The sequence below is a fragment of the Clupea harengus genome, chromosome 3, assembly GCF_900700415.2.
Source record: "Clupea harengus chromosome 3, Ch_v2.0.2, whole genome shotgun sequence".
NCBI lineage: Eukaryota > Metazoa > Chordata > Actinopteri > Clupeiformes > Clupeidae > Clupea > Clupea harengus.
Window position 1 is genome coordinate 20,786,563 of NC_045154.1, and position 17,500 is coordinate 20,804,062.

Below are 17,500 nucleotides of genomic sequence, written 5' to 3' on the forward strand. Positions count from 1 at the left end.
GACAAAAAGCGTGAAGTAAAAATGAAAGAGGAGAGAGACAGACAGAGAGAGAGAGAGAGAGAGGCAGGAGGCCTGGCATTGTGTTCTCCTGTGAGGGAGGTGGTGAGAGAGAGGCCCATTCACACAGTCCCAGCTGGCTCTTCAGGGCCTTTTGTCCATCTCATCATGCATGAATGCAAGGACGCAAGAATGAAAAGCAGACACCTGAACAACAGGAGGAGGTGGAGAGAAGAGACCACGTCCCTTCAAAGGCCCTGTCAAAACAAAGCCATCTTGGCCCGCCTGATTAGGACATCACCTATTCACTGCTGGAGCACAGACCATGAGACTGAAGTGTGCTGAACACGTGATCACACACACGTACATGAATGTACACACTCACAAACACACAAAACACACACACACATAAACACATACACATACACACACTCACACACACACAAACACACACACAAACACGCACACACACACATACACACACACAAACACACACACACACACATACACACAAACACACACACACACACACATACACACACATACACACAAACACACAAAACACACTCACAAACACACAAAACACACACACACACACAAACACGCACGCACACACACACATACACACACACATACACACAAACACACACACACACACACACACACACACACAAACACTTACACACACACTCACACACATACACACAGCATTCCTTTCTGGCTCTCTCCCTGTATGTGCGTAGACGTGTATAGACTCTATGTGTGTATGTTTGGAAGAGATGTTCCCATTTTCTTATGGTCAGTGTTCTGGACAGTTCCAGGAGCATTGTGACTCTGGTGTGACTGATGGTGGAATGTCAGCAGTGCCAACACACAACAAAAGCAAACAGGAACTTGAATGTGACTGCTTCCTGTGGACAGAAATAGAACCCATCTCCATGTGTGTCTTCCCCCCCCCCCCCCTGTATTCTAATATTAAATTTGTCAGCACTCCCGCTGTTGGCTGATGAAAAACACTCCTGACCGAGGAATGAAAATGTATTTGTAGCATTTAAAGAGAAAAAAAAGAGCAGCGCGTACGTGCTTCTGCGGCGACAGGCACCGTCTTTGCTGCCATGAAATGAATGGCTCCATCAGCCTCGATCAGTTTAGAGGTTTTATTTTTTTTTTCCTCACTGAGAGGCGCACTCATATGCACAGACAAACACGTTTTTGCGGCTCTCGCGTTCACGAGACCTTCTCTGGGTGGCAGCAGTGTCGTGCGGAGGGCCACAGTGTCTGTGTGAGAAAAGGCTAAGCGTGAGAGTTATCACTTTCATTAAGATGGGGCTGTGGCCAGGGGCGGACTGGGGGGGGGAAGTGGCCTGGGAGTTACTGTCAGACCGGCCCACTCAATACACAGCGAGTTGCCCACTCAATGCATCGCACGTATCGACCAGTCGGTCACCTATTTTGAAAATTACCCACACACTTAACATTATTTTGGATAATTACAAAAGAAATTACATCATATATGTTTTGTTTAATAACATTTGGATCCACCAATTTGACTGGATGGACACATGGAATAAAATGATACTGGCTATTGTAACACTCCAAGGTAGGTATAGTTTTCTAGATGAATATGCTTAACTCTGGGCTAGTATCAGATGGTTATATGTATAACTACAGAGCCTTAAGGAATGAATGTCAGCAGAGAAAGACCACACAATAAAGAAACTGGAATCAGAGGGTAGAATTAGTAGGAACCAGTGTCGGCTGCTGGAAAAAATCCTCAGGGGGGGCATATTTTTAATAATGATTAAGGCGACCCATTCAGTAGTTACATTAATCAAGACAATTGTATCAATTTGTTGTTAGCTGATTAACTCATACAGTAATACTTTTTTGTCCACTAGATGGCAGCACACAACAAAAATATTTCCCCTCTACCTACATAGCTAGAGTAGCTAGTTACAGGTGGAAAGATATGAAAGAAAGTTGCATCCAGGAGTCTTCATAAGCAAACATGATGTGGCTCCACATTAAAATATCCCACTTTTTCATTATCCACATGTCTCAAAAGTTCTATGATGTAACATAGCTTAACCAGGACACATGATATGTCCAATAACAACATAAAGAAGGGGGCAACATATAAGTCAAAACCAACTACATTTATTGACTGATCTTGAAAGTAGTGGCTTACAAAAGCTAAATAAGTCATCACATAGAAAATAACTCAGTGTTAGTGCAAGAAGCGAACATTCACACTGTAAAACCTATGACAAGTGACAGTGGTATAGACCTCGTTAGCCACTTCACAGCCTGCTAGCCACGATTTTCTTACGTTCCAATTATTGGATGTAGCACCCTCCCCCCCCCTTGTAGAAACCTGTTGAATGGATACATTTGGTCTAAGAAGTCCTAAATGTTTTGTTGTCAATTTATCTTCATTAGTACGCCGACTTTCAAAGAACGAATGGAGTTGTTGCACTGAATGTTAAAAATGGATTTAACAAGAGAGTCAATGAGAGAGATCTGGGGCGATTTCCATTTTGCCCAAAAAGGAGGCGGGGTCATTTCAAGCACCACGTTTACCTGACTGTTGGCTGATTCGACAATGACATGCAGAGGCAGATCAGACGGTCTAGTGGTAGAATCCGACAGAAAAAAACTCCTTTTCCCGTAGGCAGTGCGTCACCCCAATCGCCCTTATGGACAAGCCGCCCACTATATTATAGAAATGAACAGTACAGAACATACGATGGGGTGTGAACATCAGTGGTATCAGTAGTGTTGCATGCTGGGTGTGTGATTGTGTATGTGTGTGTGTGTGTGTGTGTGTGTAGGGGTGTCTGAGAGCGAGTGATGCAAGTGTTGAGTAGGCTAGAGCGATTGACATTTAATAACGCCTAAAACAAAGTTGGACTTACGGAAGACATTAGATGAGTAAAGAAGACACTTCAGAATAGTTTCGAAAACTAGGCACCATGAGTGTGAATACATATCGCAAGGAGTAGTATAAAAATCAGTCAGTGAAATCAGATCGCTTTTGGAAATAGATTCAATAATATGTGTTCTGTGTAGCATAGAATAACGTAGGTGCCGGCGATGTTAGAGGGAAGGGCCGTTTGGTGAGCGGAGTGGGCCGGTATTTTGGACCATCCCAACCCCGTCGGCCCACCGGGGATTCCCCCGGTATCCCCGATGGCCAGTCCGCCCCTGGCTGTGGCTGCTAAGATCATCGCATGAGTGTTTCACAACTCTGAGGTTACACCTCCCCTTGTCTACCTCTCATCCAGATGGAGACCCTTTTTTTATTATTATTTATTTATTTTCTATTTCTATTTATTTTCGCGCAGGTCTATGAAAGACCATCTGTGTGCTTTCAGGGTAAACAATTTTTTGGAGTTTGGCTGTCAGAGGCATTGGTCTGTCTCTGGTCTGCATCCTGACAACTCCCATGTGTGTGTGTGTATGTACAAGTGTGTGTGTGTGTGCATGTGTGTGTATGTGTGTACATTTGTGTGTGTGTGGGCATGTGTGTGTGCATGTACGTATGTGTGGTTGTGCATTCACAGGGATGCTGGTGTGTGATCTGTCTTTCAGGAGATAACAGCTGTGTGTGGGGGGGAGGGTGTGATGAAGAGAAGAGAAGAGAGTGAGTGTTGATAGGGACACGAGAGTGAAAGATTTACTGCAGGTTTGAGGGCTTCCAACTCAAGGCCTCGTTTTATTCAGCATTACTGAGATGAACAGAGGAGAAGAGATAGAGGGCGGTGTCATATTTCACACAACCACGGAGGGAAGGTCACTGTACTTTTCAAGAACTTAATATAAACTTCTATAGGGTGTTTCTGTATAGATATGTATAGAAACACCCCGGGGATAAAAATACACTTCTCTGATTGGCTGGCAGGTGTCTGATATTGCAGTATATATGGCCGTGTAGGAAGCTGATATGGTAATTTAATTACTGCTAATTATTAATGTGGATGTTTAATTACTATTCTATACCACAACTTTGGTAACTGGTAAACTGGTAACTGTGAGTTTTTTTACCTCCATCTCATCCAAGATCTCTTTAAATAACGACACCTTGACGACTGTCATCCCTTGCATATACTATTCAAAACTAATGACTGGAAAAGACTAAATGACTTTGCTCCCTGCGTCTGGAGTTCATCACCCCCAGTATGGCTTGTAACAAACTCTACCACTTAACTTGTAAGAGCTTCCATCATAAACATGTCATTTCGCTTCGATGTGCCGCCATTTTGGATTTTGCCTCTGTTTTCTACAATTTACACGTGTGCATACACAAACAGGTATAATTTAACTTAATTTCTAATTCTTTTGGGGGTTTTTTTGTAGCAGAAAGCTGTCTTGTAATTGTTTAGTTTTCTACTGTAGAACATTAGAGCCTCACACTTCTTTGGCAGTTTTGCAAGCACTTCTTTTCCCGGAAAAAAAAAAAAACACTGTCAGAGTAAAATGCGTTTGCCTGGACATGCATTAAATGATAATTGGCTGTTTCTGTGTCCATAAATTGTGAGCTTGTGGTTAATAATAATAATAATTACTTCCATCGCACTAGAGTGGGCTCATAATAAGCAGTTTACACAGGGGCTTACGCAGAGAAGGGCTGAGCAGAGTGGGACTGCAGCTATGGCCTGCCAATGCCTCCATCCATCCTCTATCCATCTACCCATCCATCCTATGTTGTCATTCTGTTTTCGGCGCCAAAAGGAACATGTACTGAGAGGATGTAAGCTTATTAAGGCTTAGTATGGAGTGCTTCTCAAAGTGGTTGAAGGATGAAGGTGTTGTAGAAACTTTGGTATTACCAGCCCACGCAGAGTTTGGTGAATTGGGTAGCTATCACGCGTGAGTTCCGTCTTCAGCATGTCATGACAGGGTGTGTTAAAACAACGTCAGGCTCTGCCCTCAGATAGATGATGACTGGCAGCCTACCCACCCTTATTGAGGAAACTGCCTGGGATCTCGTCACCTATTCTATTCTGTCTGTCATGTAAATTCCTGCTGCGCTGCCAGACTTTTCACTGTGCGCTGGCAGAATGAATAGGCAATGGAGCAGGGCATTATGGGTAGCGTAACGAACTCTAAAGGGAGCTCCAGGGATGGGCTCCAAACAGATGGATGTGTTTTATTAAGCATGTGCTACTTAACACTGCACTCTGAGGGAATTTCAGAATATCTGTGAGGGTGCATATATATATATATATATTGTAATTGCAGTCACAAAAGTTTTAATAGTTTCTCCAGTATGTGGTATCTTGTGCTACTAAAGATGTTTGATGTACAGTATGTTTGACTCATTTTCCCAGAATGCATGTAACATGTCACTTCCTGTTGATAGTTGGATGAATGACTGGATGCACGCATGAGGTCAAGTTTGGCTAGTATTAAGCTACTAGGTAAAGAAGATACAAGCTGAAATATGCTCTCTAAAGAAATACAAGCTGTATATCCCTCTTAGTCCACAAGCAGGCAAAAGTGGTATGTTACGTTTTGTTTGGTTATTATTTTAATAACATTTAAGATTGTTCTTGTGTGTATGAACTTATGATTGATTGCTGTATGTCTTTTATTCATTTCTGTATAGTTCTACGGTGTATTGGTGTCTGTGTTTGTCAGCGCAATAAAACATCAGTGTTAAAGAACCTGGACCTTGGATGTGTGACTAAGGGCGGCATATATATATATATATATATATATATATATATATTTATATTAGGGCTGAACGATTAATTGCATTTGCGATTTAAATATGATAGAACGCGATTTTCTAACCGCAACGTTCGCGATTAAAAACGTGGTCTAAAAAAAAAAAAAAAAAAAAACAATTTTTTTTTTTTTTTTTTTTTAAGATGGTACATTTGGCGCACAGTGTTTAAAAAGTGCATGCCTTGTGTTTATTCTTACAATGACTTTGTTTAAATTACTTAAATGCACAGTGGCAAAGCCAACGATTTGTTGTTCTTGATTCTGTAATGAGCAGTTAAATAAAAATTTAAAATGTGGAAAATAATATTTTACACTAAATGTATCTAATATTGTGTTGGTCATATTTAAATCATTCATTACGATTTGTGGGGAAAAAATTTTGGATCAAATAAAAAAATCGCATATTAAATCGCAATCGCAATATTGGGAGAAAAAAATCGCAATTAGATTATTTTCCCAAATCGTTCAGCCCTAATTTATATACAATACAATACCTCACCCTAATGGTGATGGGAATATACAGTGTATATATATTTATATATATACAGTATGTACGACAGATTCCTCATCACCATTAAGGTGAGGTATTGTAACAAATTATTACTGTGTGGGTAATGATTATGGATATCGGCCTCTTCCCCCGTATGTAAATGGTTTATGTGCCCGATGATTGAGAGGCACCCGGCAGATAGCAGAGAATAAGATGGAGAAAGATGGGGGGGGGGGGGGGACGAGCCAGATAACGAAGCTGAGGCATGTGTCTTTTCAGGTGTCCTGGAGTAGGCACTCTAGGCTTGTTAGAAAGCAGTCAATCAAGCCTTTATTTATCTAATGCTTTTCTGAGAAGCAAGTGTAGCTCCATGCGGCTTTGATGTGTTTTGACAGAAAAGATAATAATGAAAAGAAAAATAGTGCATTCTCTGTAAGGCTACAGATATGGCTGTTATTTAAAGTTATTAACTTCAAAGAAGCAGGGAGGCAGAGGGAAGTGTATGGAAGCCCAGATGGTTCATACAGTCTAAAATTGCAGAGGTGAGAACATGAAGCATGAAGGCGAGAATCCAGTACCTCAGGCTTGACTGCATCACCTCATACCTTTGTGTCTGGTCTGTGAACCTCAAAGGCTTTGGTGAGAGTGTGTGTGTGTATGTGTGTGTGTGTGTGTGTGTTTGTCTGTGTGTGTGTGTGTGTGTGTGTGTGTGTGTTTGTGAGTGTGTGTGTGCGTGTGTGTTTCTGTCTGCTTTAAGCATTGTGTCCATCTTCAGCCAGCTGGTCTAAGGATTTCTACGATAAACTGCATCTAAAAAGTTGTGATCAATGTTTTGTGTGTTGTGTATGTGTTTGGTGCATGTGTGTGTGTTTGTGTGTGTGTGTGTGTGTGTGTGTGTGTGTGTGTGTTTGTGTGTGTGTGTGTGTGAGATATAAGTAAGAAGGATACTAGCGGTGCCTGCCCGTTTGGACTTTTCAAATGTAGTTCTAAAGGATCTCCTGAGTGTCTTTGTCACACAGCCCCGGACCATTAGCCATTAAAGCCCTTCACCTTCCATTCCCCTCCTAGTCGCCATGAGCGCCACCCTGCGCAGGAGGACACGGGGCGTGGGTGGAGGTTTCTGACATGTTGACTGGTATACATGACTTATGCACACACACACACACACACACACACACACAGACACAGACAGTTGACATTTACTCAGCGTGGTGTCTTGGATCAAGCATACCCTTGCTTGGATCATGCGTTGGAGGCTCCGCCGCCTCGTCGGAATGTTTATGATGTGGCTTTATCGAGTCGGAAACTGTATTTTAAGCCTCAACAGCTCCGGCTATGTGGCAGCCATCATCTAGATGTGTCCTTGTGTTGTGGATGCCAGGCTCGAGGAGCAAATATAGCTCTGTCTCTATCTCAGAGACTCCATAGCCAAGAGATTAGTCACTATTTAATTTCTCTTCCAAGAAGAACTTTATTAAAGTTTATTGAAGCTTTCGTGTCCAGACAAAAGTCAGTCAAAAGTTTGTGATTGAACTTCATTCTGCTTTAACCCTGTTTTCTGGCCATCTAATAGCTTTACAAATAACCTTTTCTTGACAGATCGACGGGGTTTTTTGATAATGTTTGTATTTTTGGTTTTGTTGTTTGATGGCATGTTGCAGCTGCACACTAGGGCAGTGCATTACAGGACACAATTAAACAGGGCTAAGGGGATCTTTTACCGTTTTATTACGGAACACCTCAGACCACAACTGAGAAACATTAACTTTTCCGTATGTCGTGGAGACTCATTTGTAAATGGACAGAGCGGTTTATAAAAACGGTGCATAAAAACTCACTCTCCATTGGGTTGACATGTGAGCCATGTTAGTCAAAAATATCTGTGCAAAACAATCCATGAAAGGGGATCTTTTTTACGACAACCCTTTTAGTTTTCCCCCTGCTATCTCTAAGTCTGCTTTGTATCCCTGCGGTCTCTCATGGTGATAAAATCATTATACATTATTCCCAATCTAGATCACTGACATGCTACAGGTACCAGCATTGTTTTTAGCTCCCCTGACGGAGATGTTGGTGCAGGGCTTTGTGAAGTCTCCCCCATGCCCAACTACCAGTAGTGCCATGCCTCTGTAGAAGCACGGTCATGCGCACCTGTTTAATACAGCTTTAAACTAGCTGGAACCAGTTTTCACTCTGACCTGCTTTATTCAGTTTCACGTGTTTTTCTTCTCGGTTTTAGTCATCCTCTTTCATTTATTTCAGTCCGGGTCCCTCCCTTCGTTTCCTTGCTTTATTTCCCTTTTATCTTAATGCAATCGCTCGTGATTGAATCCATTTCATCTTTGCTTTGTGTTTTTTTTTGCCTTTCCTAACAATGCTATCTGTGAACCAGGTTGTCTATAAATAAAACCTTATGGTTATTTCTGTAAAATAAATGCCTCCCCTCATACAATCTGTGCATAAAATGTAGTCCTTTTGAAAAACACTGTTAGTTCAAAACGTTATCAGGTGATAACACACGCACGTATGTCATAAAGGCTGTACTGAACAGACTAATGACATAGAGACTGTTCTGGTTCATGTCTCTGCTGTGTCTGCTGTTATGTGTCTGTGCTGTTTTATGTGTCAGTAAACAGTGTCATTTACATTTACATTTAGTCATTTAGCAGACGCTTTTGTCCAAAGCGACGTACAAGGGAGAGAATATTCAAGCTACGAGCAATAGAACCTGGTGTAACAATACATAAATACTACTTTACATAAGAAATATAACAAAATGAAATAAAAAAGAAAGAAAGAAGTGCAGAAATGTAACTGCTGTAATTGCAAGTTACGCACTAGTCGAAGTGCCAGTTAGGACAGGAAGTGCTCTCTGAAGAGTTGGGTCTTCAAGAGCTTCTTAAAGGTAGAGAGGGACGCCCCTGCTCTGGTAGTGCTGGGTAGTTCATTCCACCAACGTGGAACTACAAATGAGAATAGTCTGGACTGCCGTACTTGCACAGACGGCACTGCCAAACGACGCTCACTAGAAGAGCGCAGCATCCTGGGTGTAACATTTGCCCTTACAAGAGCATTTAGGTAGGTGGGAGCAGAACCATCAAGCACTCTGTAGGCAAGCATAAGTGACTTGAACTTAATGCGAGCAGCTACAGGCAGCCAGTGGAGGTCAATAAGAAGCGGGGTGACGTGTGCCCTCTTCGGTTGGTTGAACACCAGACGCGCCGCCGCGTTCTGGATCATTTGTAGTGGTTTCACCACGCAAGCCGGCAGGCCCGTTAGGAGGGCGTTGCAGTAATCAAGGCGGGAATTCACCAAGGTTTGCACCAGCAGCTGGGTGGCATACTGGGTTAGGTACGGCCTGATTTTGCGGATGTTGAATAGCGCAAAGCGGCAGGACCTAGAGACAGAGGCAATGTGGTCCGTGAAAGTCAGTTGGTCATCAATAATGACCCCTTTTGTTTGCCTTTTGTTTGTCAAATTGTCAAACAAAAGTATGGCAGCTCTGTGTCAGCTGACTGTCAGGTGAAAGGTCAAATATCATTGGCGTTTGAGTGTTGACCTTTGTCGGTACTGACCCGTGTCTGTTGTGCTTGTATCTGAGTTAACTGGCTGTCAGTTCTGATGTGTGCCTATGACTGTGCTTCTCCACAGACTCTGCCCACCACCACCTACGAGCTGGAGATCGAGGCCAAGGACATGGCTGGCAGTGATGTGGGCCTGAAGGGCACGGCCACCGCCACCATCACCATCACCGACCGCAACGACCACGCGCCCGAGTTCACCCACTCACTGGTGAGAGAGCGCCCTGCCCCCGCCTGCTCCTCTACTGTCTGAACCGTACTGGCTACACGTTCTTCTCCTTCTCCTCCTTCTCCTTCTCCACGTTCCCCTTTCCCTCCTTCTCCACGTTCCCCTTTCTCTCCTTCTCCACGTTCTTTCCCTCCTTCTCCACGTTTTTCTTTCCCTCCTTCTCCACGTTCTTCTTTTCCTCCTTCTTCTCTTTCCCACCTTCTCCACTATCTTCTCATTCTTCCTCTCCCTCTCTTTTCATCTCCTCTCTTTCTCTCTCTCCCTCTCTTTTAATCTCCTCTCTTCTTCTCCCTCTCTTTCATCTCCTCTCTTTCATCTCCTCTCTTTCTCTGTCTCTTTTCTTCTCATTCTTCCTCTCCCTCTCTTTTCATCTCCTCTCTTTCTCTCTCTATCTCCCTTTTTCACCTCATTCTTTCTGTGCCTCTGTTGGTTTTCAATTACCTCCTCCTTTTATGTCTACTTTAACACAAATCTCCAGATCACAACACACCGTCTTCCTCCTCTTCCTCCTCCTCCTCCCCCTCACCAGATAACCTTAGAGGTTAGCAGCTCTTCATTAGTTGCCTGTAGAGAGAGTAATAGGATTCCGAAAGCACTGGATAAGATGATTCTTGATTGAGAGATGGAGTTGGTGTTAGTCAATACACTCTTAGCAGAGACATCCTCAGATGGGCAGACCTGGGATCAGTGAAGAAGCACGTGTGTGTACAACAGTCCTGTCTACCACACCACACGGCGCGTCACAGAGCTAGCTTCGCCTGGCCTGCTGCTGAAGATGGCTTTGGAGTCAGAGAGCGAGAAAGGGAGGGAGGGAGGGAGGGATAAAGAGAAGTGTGTGTGAGAGAAAGAGAGAGAGAGAGAGAGAGAGAGAGAGAGAGGGAGGGAGGGAGGGAGGTTGGGAGAAAGAGAAGTGTGAGTGAGAGAAAGAGAGAGAGAGAAAGGGAGGGAGGGGAGGTAGGAGAAAGAGAAGTGTGAGAGAGAGAGAGAGAGAGAGTGAGAGAGAGAGGGAGGGAGTGAGGGAGGGAGAGAGGGAGGGAGGGAGGGAGGGAGTGCTGAACCAAAGGTGCTTCAGTGCATCCATCACTGTAATGCTACATGTAGTAGGTGACAGCTGTGATTCACAGAAGAGTGATGGAGAGGACTGGACAAACACACGCACACGCACACACACACACACACACACACACACACACACACACACACACACACACACACACATGCTTGCCATTATCCTACATGACCTCTGCCTTCCTCTTTTAAATGATTGTCTAATAAGGCTCACAATATGACCCTTAGGGCAAACCTAGCACACATCAGTCTTTTGTGTGTGTGTGTGTGTGTGAGAGTGAACATGGGTGTGTGTGATGTGTTTGGCAGTGTGTGTTCATGTTTCTGAGGACATACTTCACTTAACAGCCTTCCTGTTGCCATATAGATGCTGCACAACAGAGATAAGAGGTGTGTGAGTGTGTATGTGTGTGTGTGTGTGTGTGTGTGTGTGTGTGTGTGTGAGTGTGTGTGTGAGTGTGAGTGTACCGCAGATGACCTTGTGTACTCTTGCACCAACTATTCAGAGGTGTTTGTGTGTGTGTGTGTGTGTGTGTGTGTGTGTGTGTGTGTGTGTGTGTGTGTGTGTGTGTGTGTGTGTGTGTGTGTGTGCGTGCACCGGCACGCTTATGTCACCTATTTCAAAATCAGTTAGAGATAAGAAATATAGGCACATATATGTGTCAAACACCACGGAAACACATAATTCGTATGGAAGTGTTATACAGCCAAACTAGAGAACTCCAGTGGATATGTTTGTGTGTGTGTGTGTGTGTGTGTGTGTGTGTGTGTGTGTGTGTGTGTGTGTGTGTGTGTGTGTGTGTGTGTGTGTGTGTCTTTATGTCATGCTGACCTATGTCAGCGTCACCTCAAGGCCACAGCCACTCAAAGCTCCAAATTATACCTCTCCGATCACTTCAATTTTCAGCCAGAACACTCACAGACAAACACTTGTGTGTGTGTGTGTGTGTGTGTGTGTGTGTGTGTGTGTGTGTGTGTGTGTGTGAAAGTGAGAGAGCAACAGAGAGAAACGGGGCAGAGAGTGAGGAAAGACGGAGATAGAGGGATATAGAGGGAGAGAGAAAGACAGTGTGAGAAAAATAGGAATCTACACTTAAAATGCTCTCCCAACCATGTAGTCATGATGAATTAGTCAAAGAACCAAAAAAAAAATGCTGCTCTTGCAATTTGTCTATGTGTGTGTGTGTGTGTGTGTGTGTGTGTGTGTGTGTGTGTGTGTGTACAGAGTGGTTGCTGCAGTCAGCGGCGCCTGAAGGAGAGGCTGTAATGTTGAGTTGTGCACTCCTTAATGGAAACGCCCCGAGCGGTCGTCAGGGTTCAACTCCCGGCACCCCGATCCATTCTCACCAACCCCCCCTCCACCCCACACCCACCCCAGCCCCACACCCACCCAGACTCCCATGATGCATTGGGGCTGTCGGAGAGCCCCTCTGTGAGTGTGTGTGCCGGGAGCCATGCCAGTGCTCAAGAGGAATGTGGGGACCTGGCTACCGCCCCCGGACTAATGCACTCATTTTTTTTCTTCCTTATCTGCTTAACACCATCGACTCAGTACAGAGTGCCGGTCATTTAAGGAGTGCCCCCATTTCTCCAGAGGTTCTCGGCCTGTCACTGCATGTGTGTGTGTGTGTGTGTGTGTGTGTGTGTGTGTGTGTGTGTGTGTGTGTTAGGTTATACCTAAGTTCTTTTGCAAGCCCAACCAAATCAATGTGCACATGTGCAGGTGCACGTGCACACACACATCCACACACAACCACACACACACATACACATGTGCGTGTACGTGCTGACAATAGGGAAAAAGTAAAATCACTGTAGAATAACCATGTAGACACATCAAATTTCCGCTGCCTTTACAACATGTCAGTTGTTGCAGAACTCACACACATAAACACACAGATACACACACATAAACTCACACACACACACACACACACACACACACACACACACACACACACACTAGGGTTGCCTCTGGAGATATTGACCAAACAACAAACAACACATTTGGAAAAAAAATCGTAATATTTCCACTTGACATTTGCCGTTGAGTCCAAAATGTGCACCCCCCCTCCCCACACACACACACACACACACACACACACACAACCACACACTTATATGGACATATGGTCAGATGAGGAGAGGAGGATGTGAAAATGTTGCAAATGATAAGCAAAGGCAAACTTTTGTGTCAGAGGCCAGTTCTCTCTATGACCTTGATTCTCTCTCTGCGATCTCGTATTGTCATTGGGAATGTTGAAGTCGGAAATATCAATATGTCTTCCTCTTCATGAGGGTCAAGGGTCATCAGGAAGCTGCGGGAGCCTCAGTAAACACACACCACAAATGATGCGCAGTCGATAGGGGGGTCACAGGGTCAAGTCGGGGCGAGACCTTCTGGAAAAAACAAGGGACATGAAAGGGGCCAGAGAGAAGTAGAGTACTCCGAACCCCCCGAACCGCTCTCTCTCATTCCCAGCCCTCTCTTAAACCAGCCAGTACCAATCACTAATACTCAGCCCACGCAGGCGGTCAGCACCTCGGTGCTCGGCTCACCCCAGAGGAGCAGGAGTGTAATTGATCATCTCCCTGTCAAAACAACTCCGAACACAACAGCGCCATTCCAGCCTTGCCTCATTCTCCGGCCGGAATGCTGGGAGAGTGTTCCCACCTCTCCATGTTAGAATGGATTTAGAAAAACGCAGTTGGATGCTGAAGTGTCACTTTCTGTGTGCATGATCTCTGCCAACTGAAATAAGCAGTAACAGAGCTACATACAGTATGTACAGCACTGTGCAGAGGTTTTAGGCACTTTAGTTGTTTTACAAACCATTCATTTTAAACAGTTATTTTATATCCTTATTAGCATAAATGTATCAAAAACACTTTTTTTAAATAGTGAAGCATAACAGTGAGACATTTATATGCCGGTAAAGAAAGAAAGTAACAAAGCACCAGACCACTTTGCAGATTGAAAACTGAAGGCCATCAGATCAGAACTGGCAGAGACTTGGGATTACATAAAGAGACAGAAAGAATCAAGAAAGTCTAAATCTACTGACGAACAGTTGCAAGTTCTCAAATATGCTTGAAACAATCTACCTGCCAAGTACCTGACAAAACCCATAGGCGAGTTGATGCTGCTTTGAAGACAATGGGGAAATTACACCAACTATTGCTTTTATTTAGTTACGTTTGGTTTACTTCACTTTGTATTTATTATTTGTTATTTGACGAGTGAAAAATATTCGTCTCATTATTTCTGAAAGTATCTTCACATAACAGCAATTTTTCACAAGCGCTTAAAACCTTTGGCGCTGTATACGTATATATATAATATTTTTTTATTATTTTTACTTGTTGGCAGGATGTGTGTCTCTTGTGCCTTAATTAAAATGGAAATGCAGTTGTCAGTTCCTGATTTACATTACAAAACTGTCACGGCACAAAATGGAAGATGAAATGGAAGTTCGACTTTCATTTCCTGCATTGCTTGAAACGTGTAGTGGAAAATTAACTTTTAGTAATATTTTGATGCACAAAAGAAACCAGCCAACAGGGACCTTATGTTTAAAATGTGTGTGTGTGTGTGTGTGTGTGTGTGTGTGTGTGTGTGTGTGTGTATGTGTGTATGTGTGTGTGTATGTGGGTACCTTTGTGTCTGTGTATGTTGAACTAAATGTAAGTCTCCCCTGATCCAGGGTTGGCACATATCTAAGATCCACTCTTCTTATGTGCTCTTCCATTGCTAAATCTCACTGTGCTTTACTGGAGTTCTTTTTTAAATCTACAGTGCTCTTATAGCATGATTGGTAGTGCAGTGTTAATAACAACAAGATAACGGGTTTGATTCTCAGGGAGCGCACCTACTAATAGAATATACAATGAACTTGTACTTGAAGTATCTTTGGATAAGAGGTCTCATTAATGTTAATGTCCTATTTACGGCTCTATCAGGCTACATTGAGGATTCTATTAAGGATTCTTTTCGGGCACTATGGTTGTTTATTCGTTGTTTTGAAAGAGATCACAGTCGAGGCTACTTCCACTATGTTTCTATTCTATTTTCTGTACTTTCTTTTCAGTTTGTTTTAGCTAATGGTACTTTCTCTTTATTTATTTATTTGCAATTATGTTAACCCTTTATTGTTTTTCACTCTTAAGTATTTTTCCTTCGGTTTCTTTAGTTTTTCCTTACGTTTATTGCCTCTGTTTATGAAATGTGCTATATATATAAATGTGCCCTGCCTGGCCTTACCTTACCTATTTTTATTTTTAACTATTTTTAAACATATGCAATTATTTATGCAGATACATAGCCTATCAAACATGTTATTTTCGGCAAGCCCTGTAATGTACATCCTTCAAATTAATTTATTATTTTAGCGGACAAGACTATTTAGTCTCTGATTCTGCGGAATGAAAATATTACGTGAATTGAGTAGCACGACTATGAACTATGAGAACTTTGGCTGCGTTGTAATCCCATGCTTTATGGCCATGGAACACAAAAGCTGTTTCTTATGAGCATGGAAAATAGACACGCTGAGTTAGAAGTCAATGAAGTTTGGGAAGGGTATCGGTACCAATACTGGAAGATTAATGTCAGTTTTAATGAGAAACAAGAATTGCCTTTGCGCTGAAAAACTGCATGCGTTGGTTCGGCTTTGTTTTTAGAATGCAATTATCTGACATGGTTTTGAACATGTCTAGAAACTTTGCCACAGACTTCAACTCAACTAAGTATCAGCATTCACCGGCTGTTCTACTGTTCTACTGTCATGTCGATGCTTGAACTATTTTACTGTAACATTGGAGTTTAAGCTTATCCTCACACAAAGATAGTCTGCCAGCATGAATGCAGCTCACCAATACAGTCATCTGCTAATGCTAATGTACTATAACTAATATTTCAGATATCCCAGAGTCCAAATTAATTCAGCTGCTGAAATTAACGTGAAGTGTAATCTGTGTAAGCCATAAAGCACCATATAACCACTTGTCTGTGAAACGGAGGCTTGTATAAATGATCTTCATCGGGAGTTAATGGGCCTCATTTGCGTGCATTGATTAAATGGCCTCGTGGCATGACGTTCCACTAATCAGTAATAGTGTGGTATGTGCCATCATGAATTACATTAAATATGGCGTGTGGCGTGCTGACGATTTTCTCACATTATAGATGTCTATAAATACTGTACATGGGCTGCATCGATGCCCTTGCTGTAGTTAACATGTCTAATGAAAGTAAATGCAGATATTTTAGTCAGCTTTATCAACATCCCCTTTCTGATTACTCGTACCTTGACCGCCATTCCCCCACTATCCAACATTCAGCCAGCTGTCCAATCCTCTGTGTGTGTATGAGGGGGGTAGTGGATAGTGTTTGTCTGAGCAATTGAGTGTGTATGAGCATGCTGTGTGTGTGTGTGTGTGTGTGTGTGTGTGCGTGTGTGTGTGCGTGTGTGTGTGCGTGTGTGTGTGTGTGTGCGTGTGTCTGCAGCGGGGTGATAACTCCCTCCGTGACTGCGATGACTCACAGCAGGGGCAGGTTACAGGCACCCGGCGCCAGAGGATACATGCGGATAATGGTGAACTTATCAGCCCAGGCCATTATCTCCTGCTCTTTTCTCCTGCAATCCCATGGTCTCACCTCAGGCTGAGGGGGCCACAGAGAGGAGAGAGAGGAGGGGAGAGAGAGAGGAGGTGTGGGAGAGGAGGGGATAGAGAGGAGGTGGGGAGAGGAGGGGAGAGAGGAGAGAGAAGAGGTGCGGGAGAGGAGGGGAGAGAGAGGAGGTGGGGGAGAGGAGGGGAGAGAGAGGGGAGAGAGGAGGTGGGGGAGAGAGAGAGGAGAGGCTGAGAGAGTCTAAGTTGGAGGAAAGAGATGCGAGAGAGAGAGAAAGACAGGGGAGGTGGGGGAGAGGAGGGGAGAGAGAGGGGAGAGGCAGAGGGAGTCTAAGTTGGAGGAAAGAGAAGCGAGAGAGAGAGAGAGAGAGGAGGTGGGGGTTAGAGGAGAGAAAGGGGAAAGAGAGAGAGATGGGGTGAAAGAGAGGGAGATTGGGAGGTTGGGGGTGAGATTGAGTGGCAGAGAGTGGAGAGGAAGATAGGAAGAGGTAGAGGGAGGGTAGAGGGAGGGAGAGAGTGGGTCGGGGCGATAGAGAGTCCAGGTGACGGGTCCTGTAGTAGAGGACGATAGGGAAAAGCAAAGAATGGAGATAGAGGAAGAGAGAGAGAGAGAGGGATAGAGAGAGAGGGAGGGAGAAAGGGATGTGGGAGTTAGGGGAGGTCTAGTAAATAAGTGGAGAGGGAGCAAGTAGGGAAGAGAAGATGATTGAGAGAACACATAGAAGTATGCAGAGCAGAAGACAAAGAGAATGAACTGATGAGACAGAGAGAGGGAGA

The 17,500-nt window shown here is 43.8% G+C and overlaps 1 protein-coding gene across 1 annotated transcript in view; it reads left to right on the forward strand.

The window, feature by feature from the left end:
• Positions 1 to 17,500, forward strand: part of cdh13 (cadherin 13, H-cadherin (heart)) — a 382,402-nt gene that overhangs the window by 287,428 nt on the left and 77,474 nt on the right. The window contains exon 9 of the mRNA XM_031564913.2: positions 9,869 to 10,009. Coding sequence (XP_031420773.1) covers positions 9,869 to 10,009 — 141 coding nt within the window. The remainder of the gene's footprint in view (positions 1 to 9,868; positions 10,010 to 17,500) is intronic.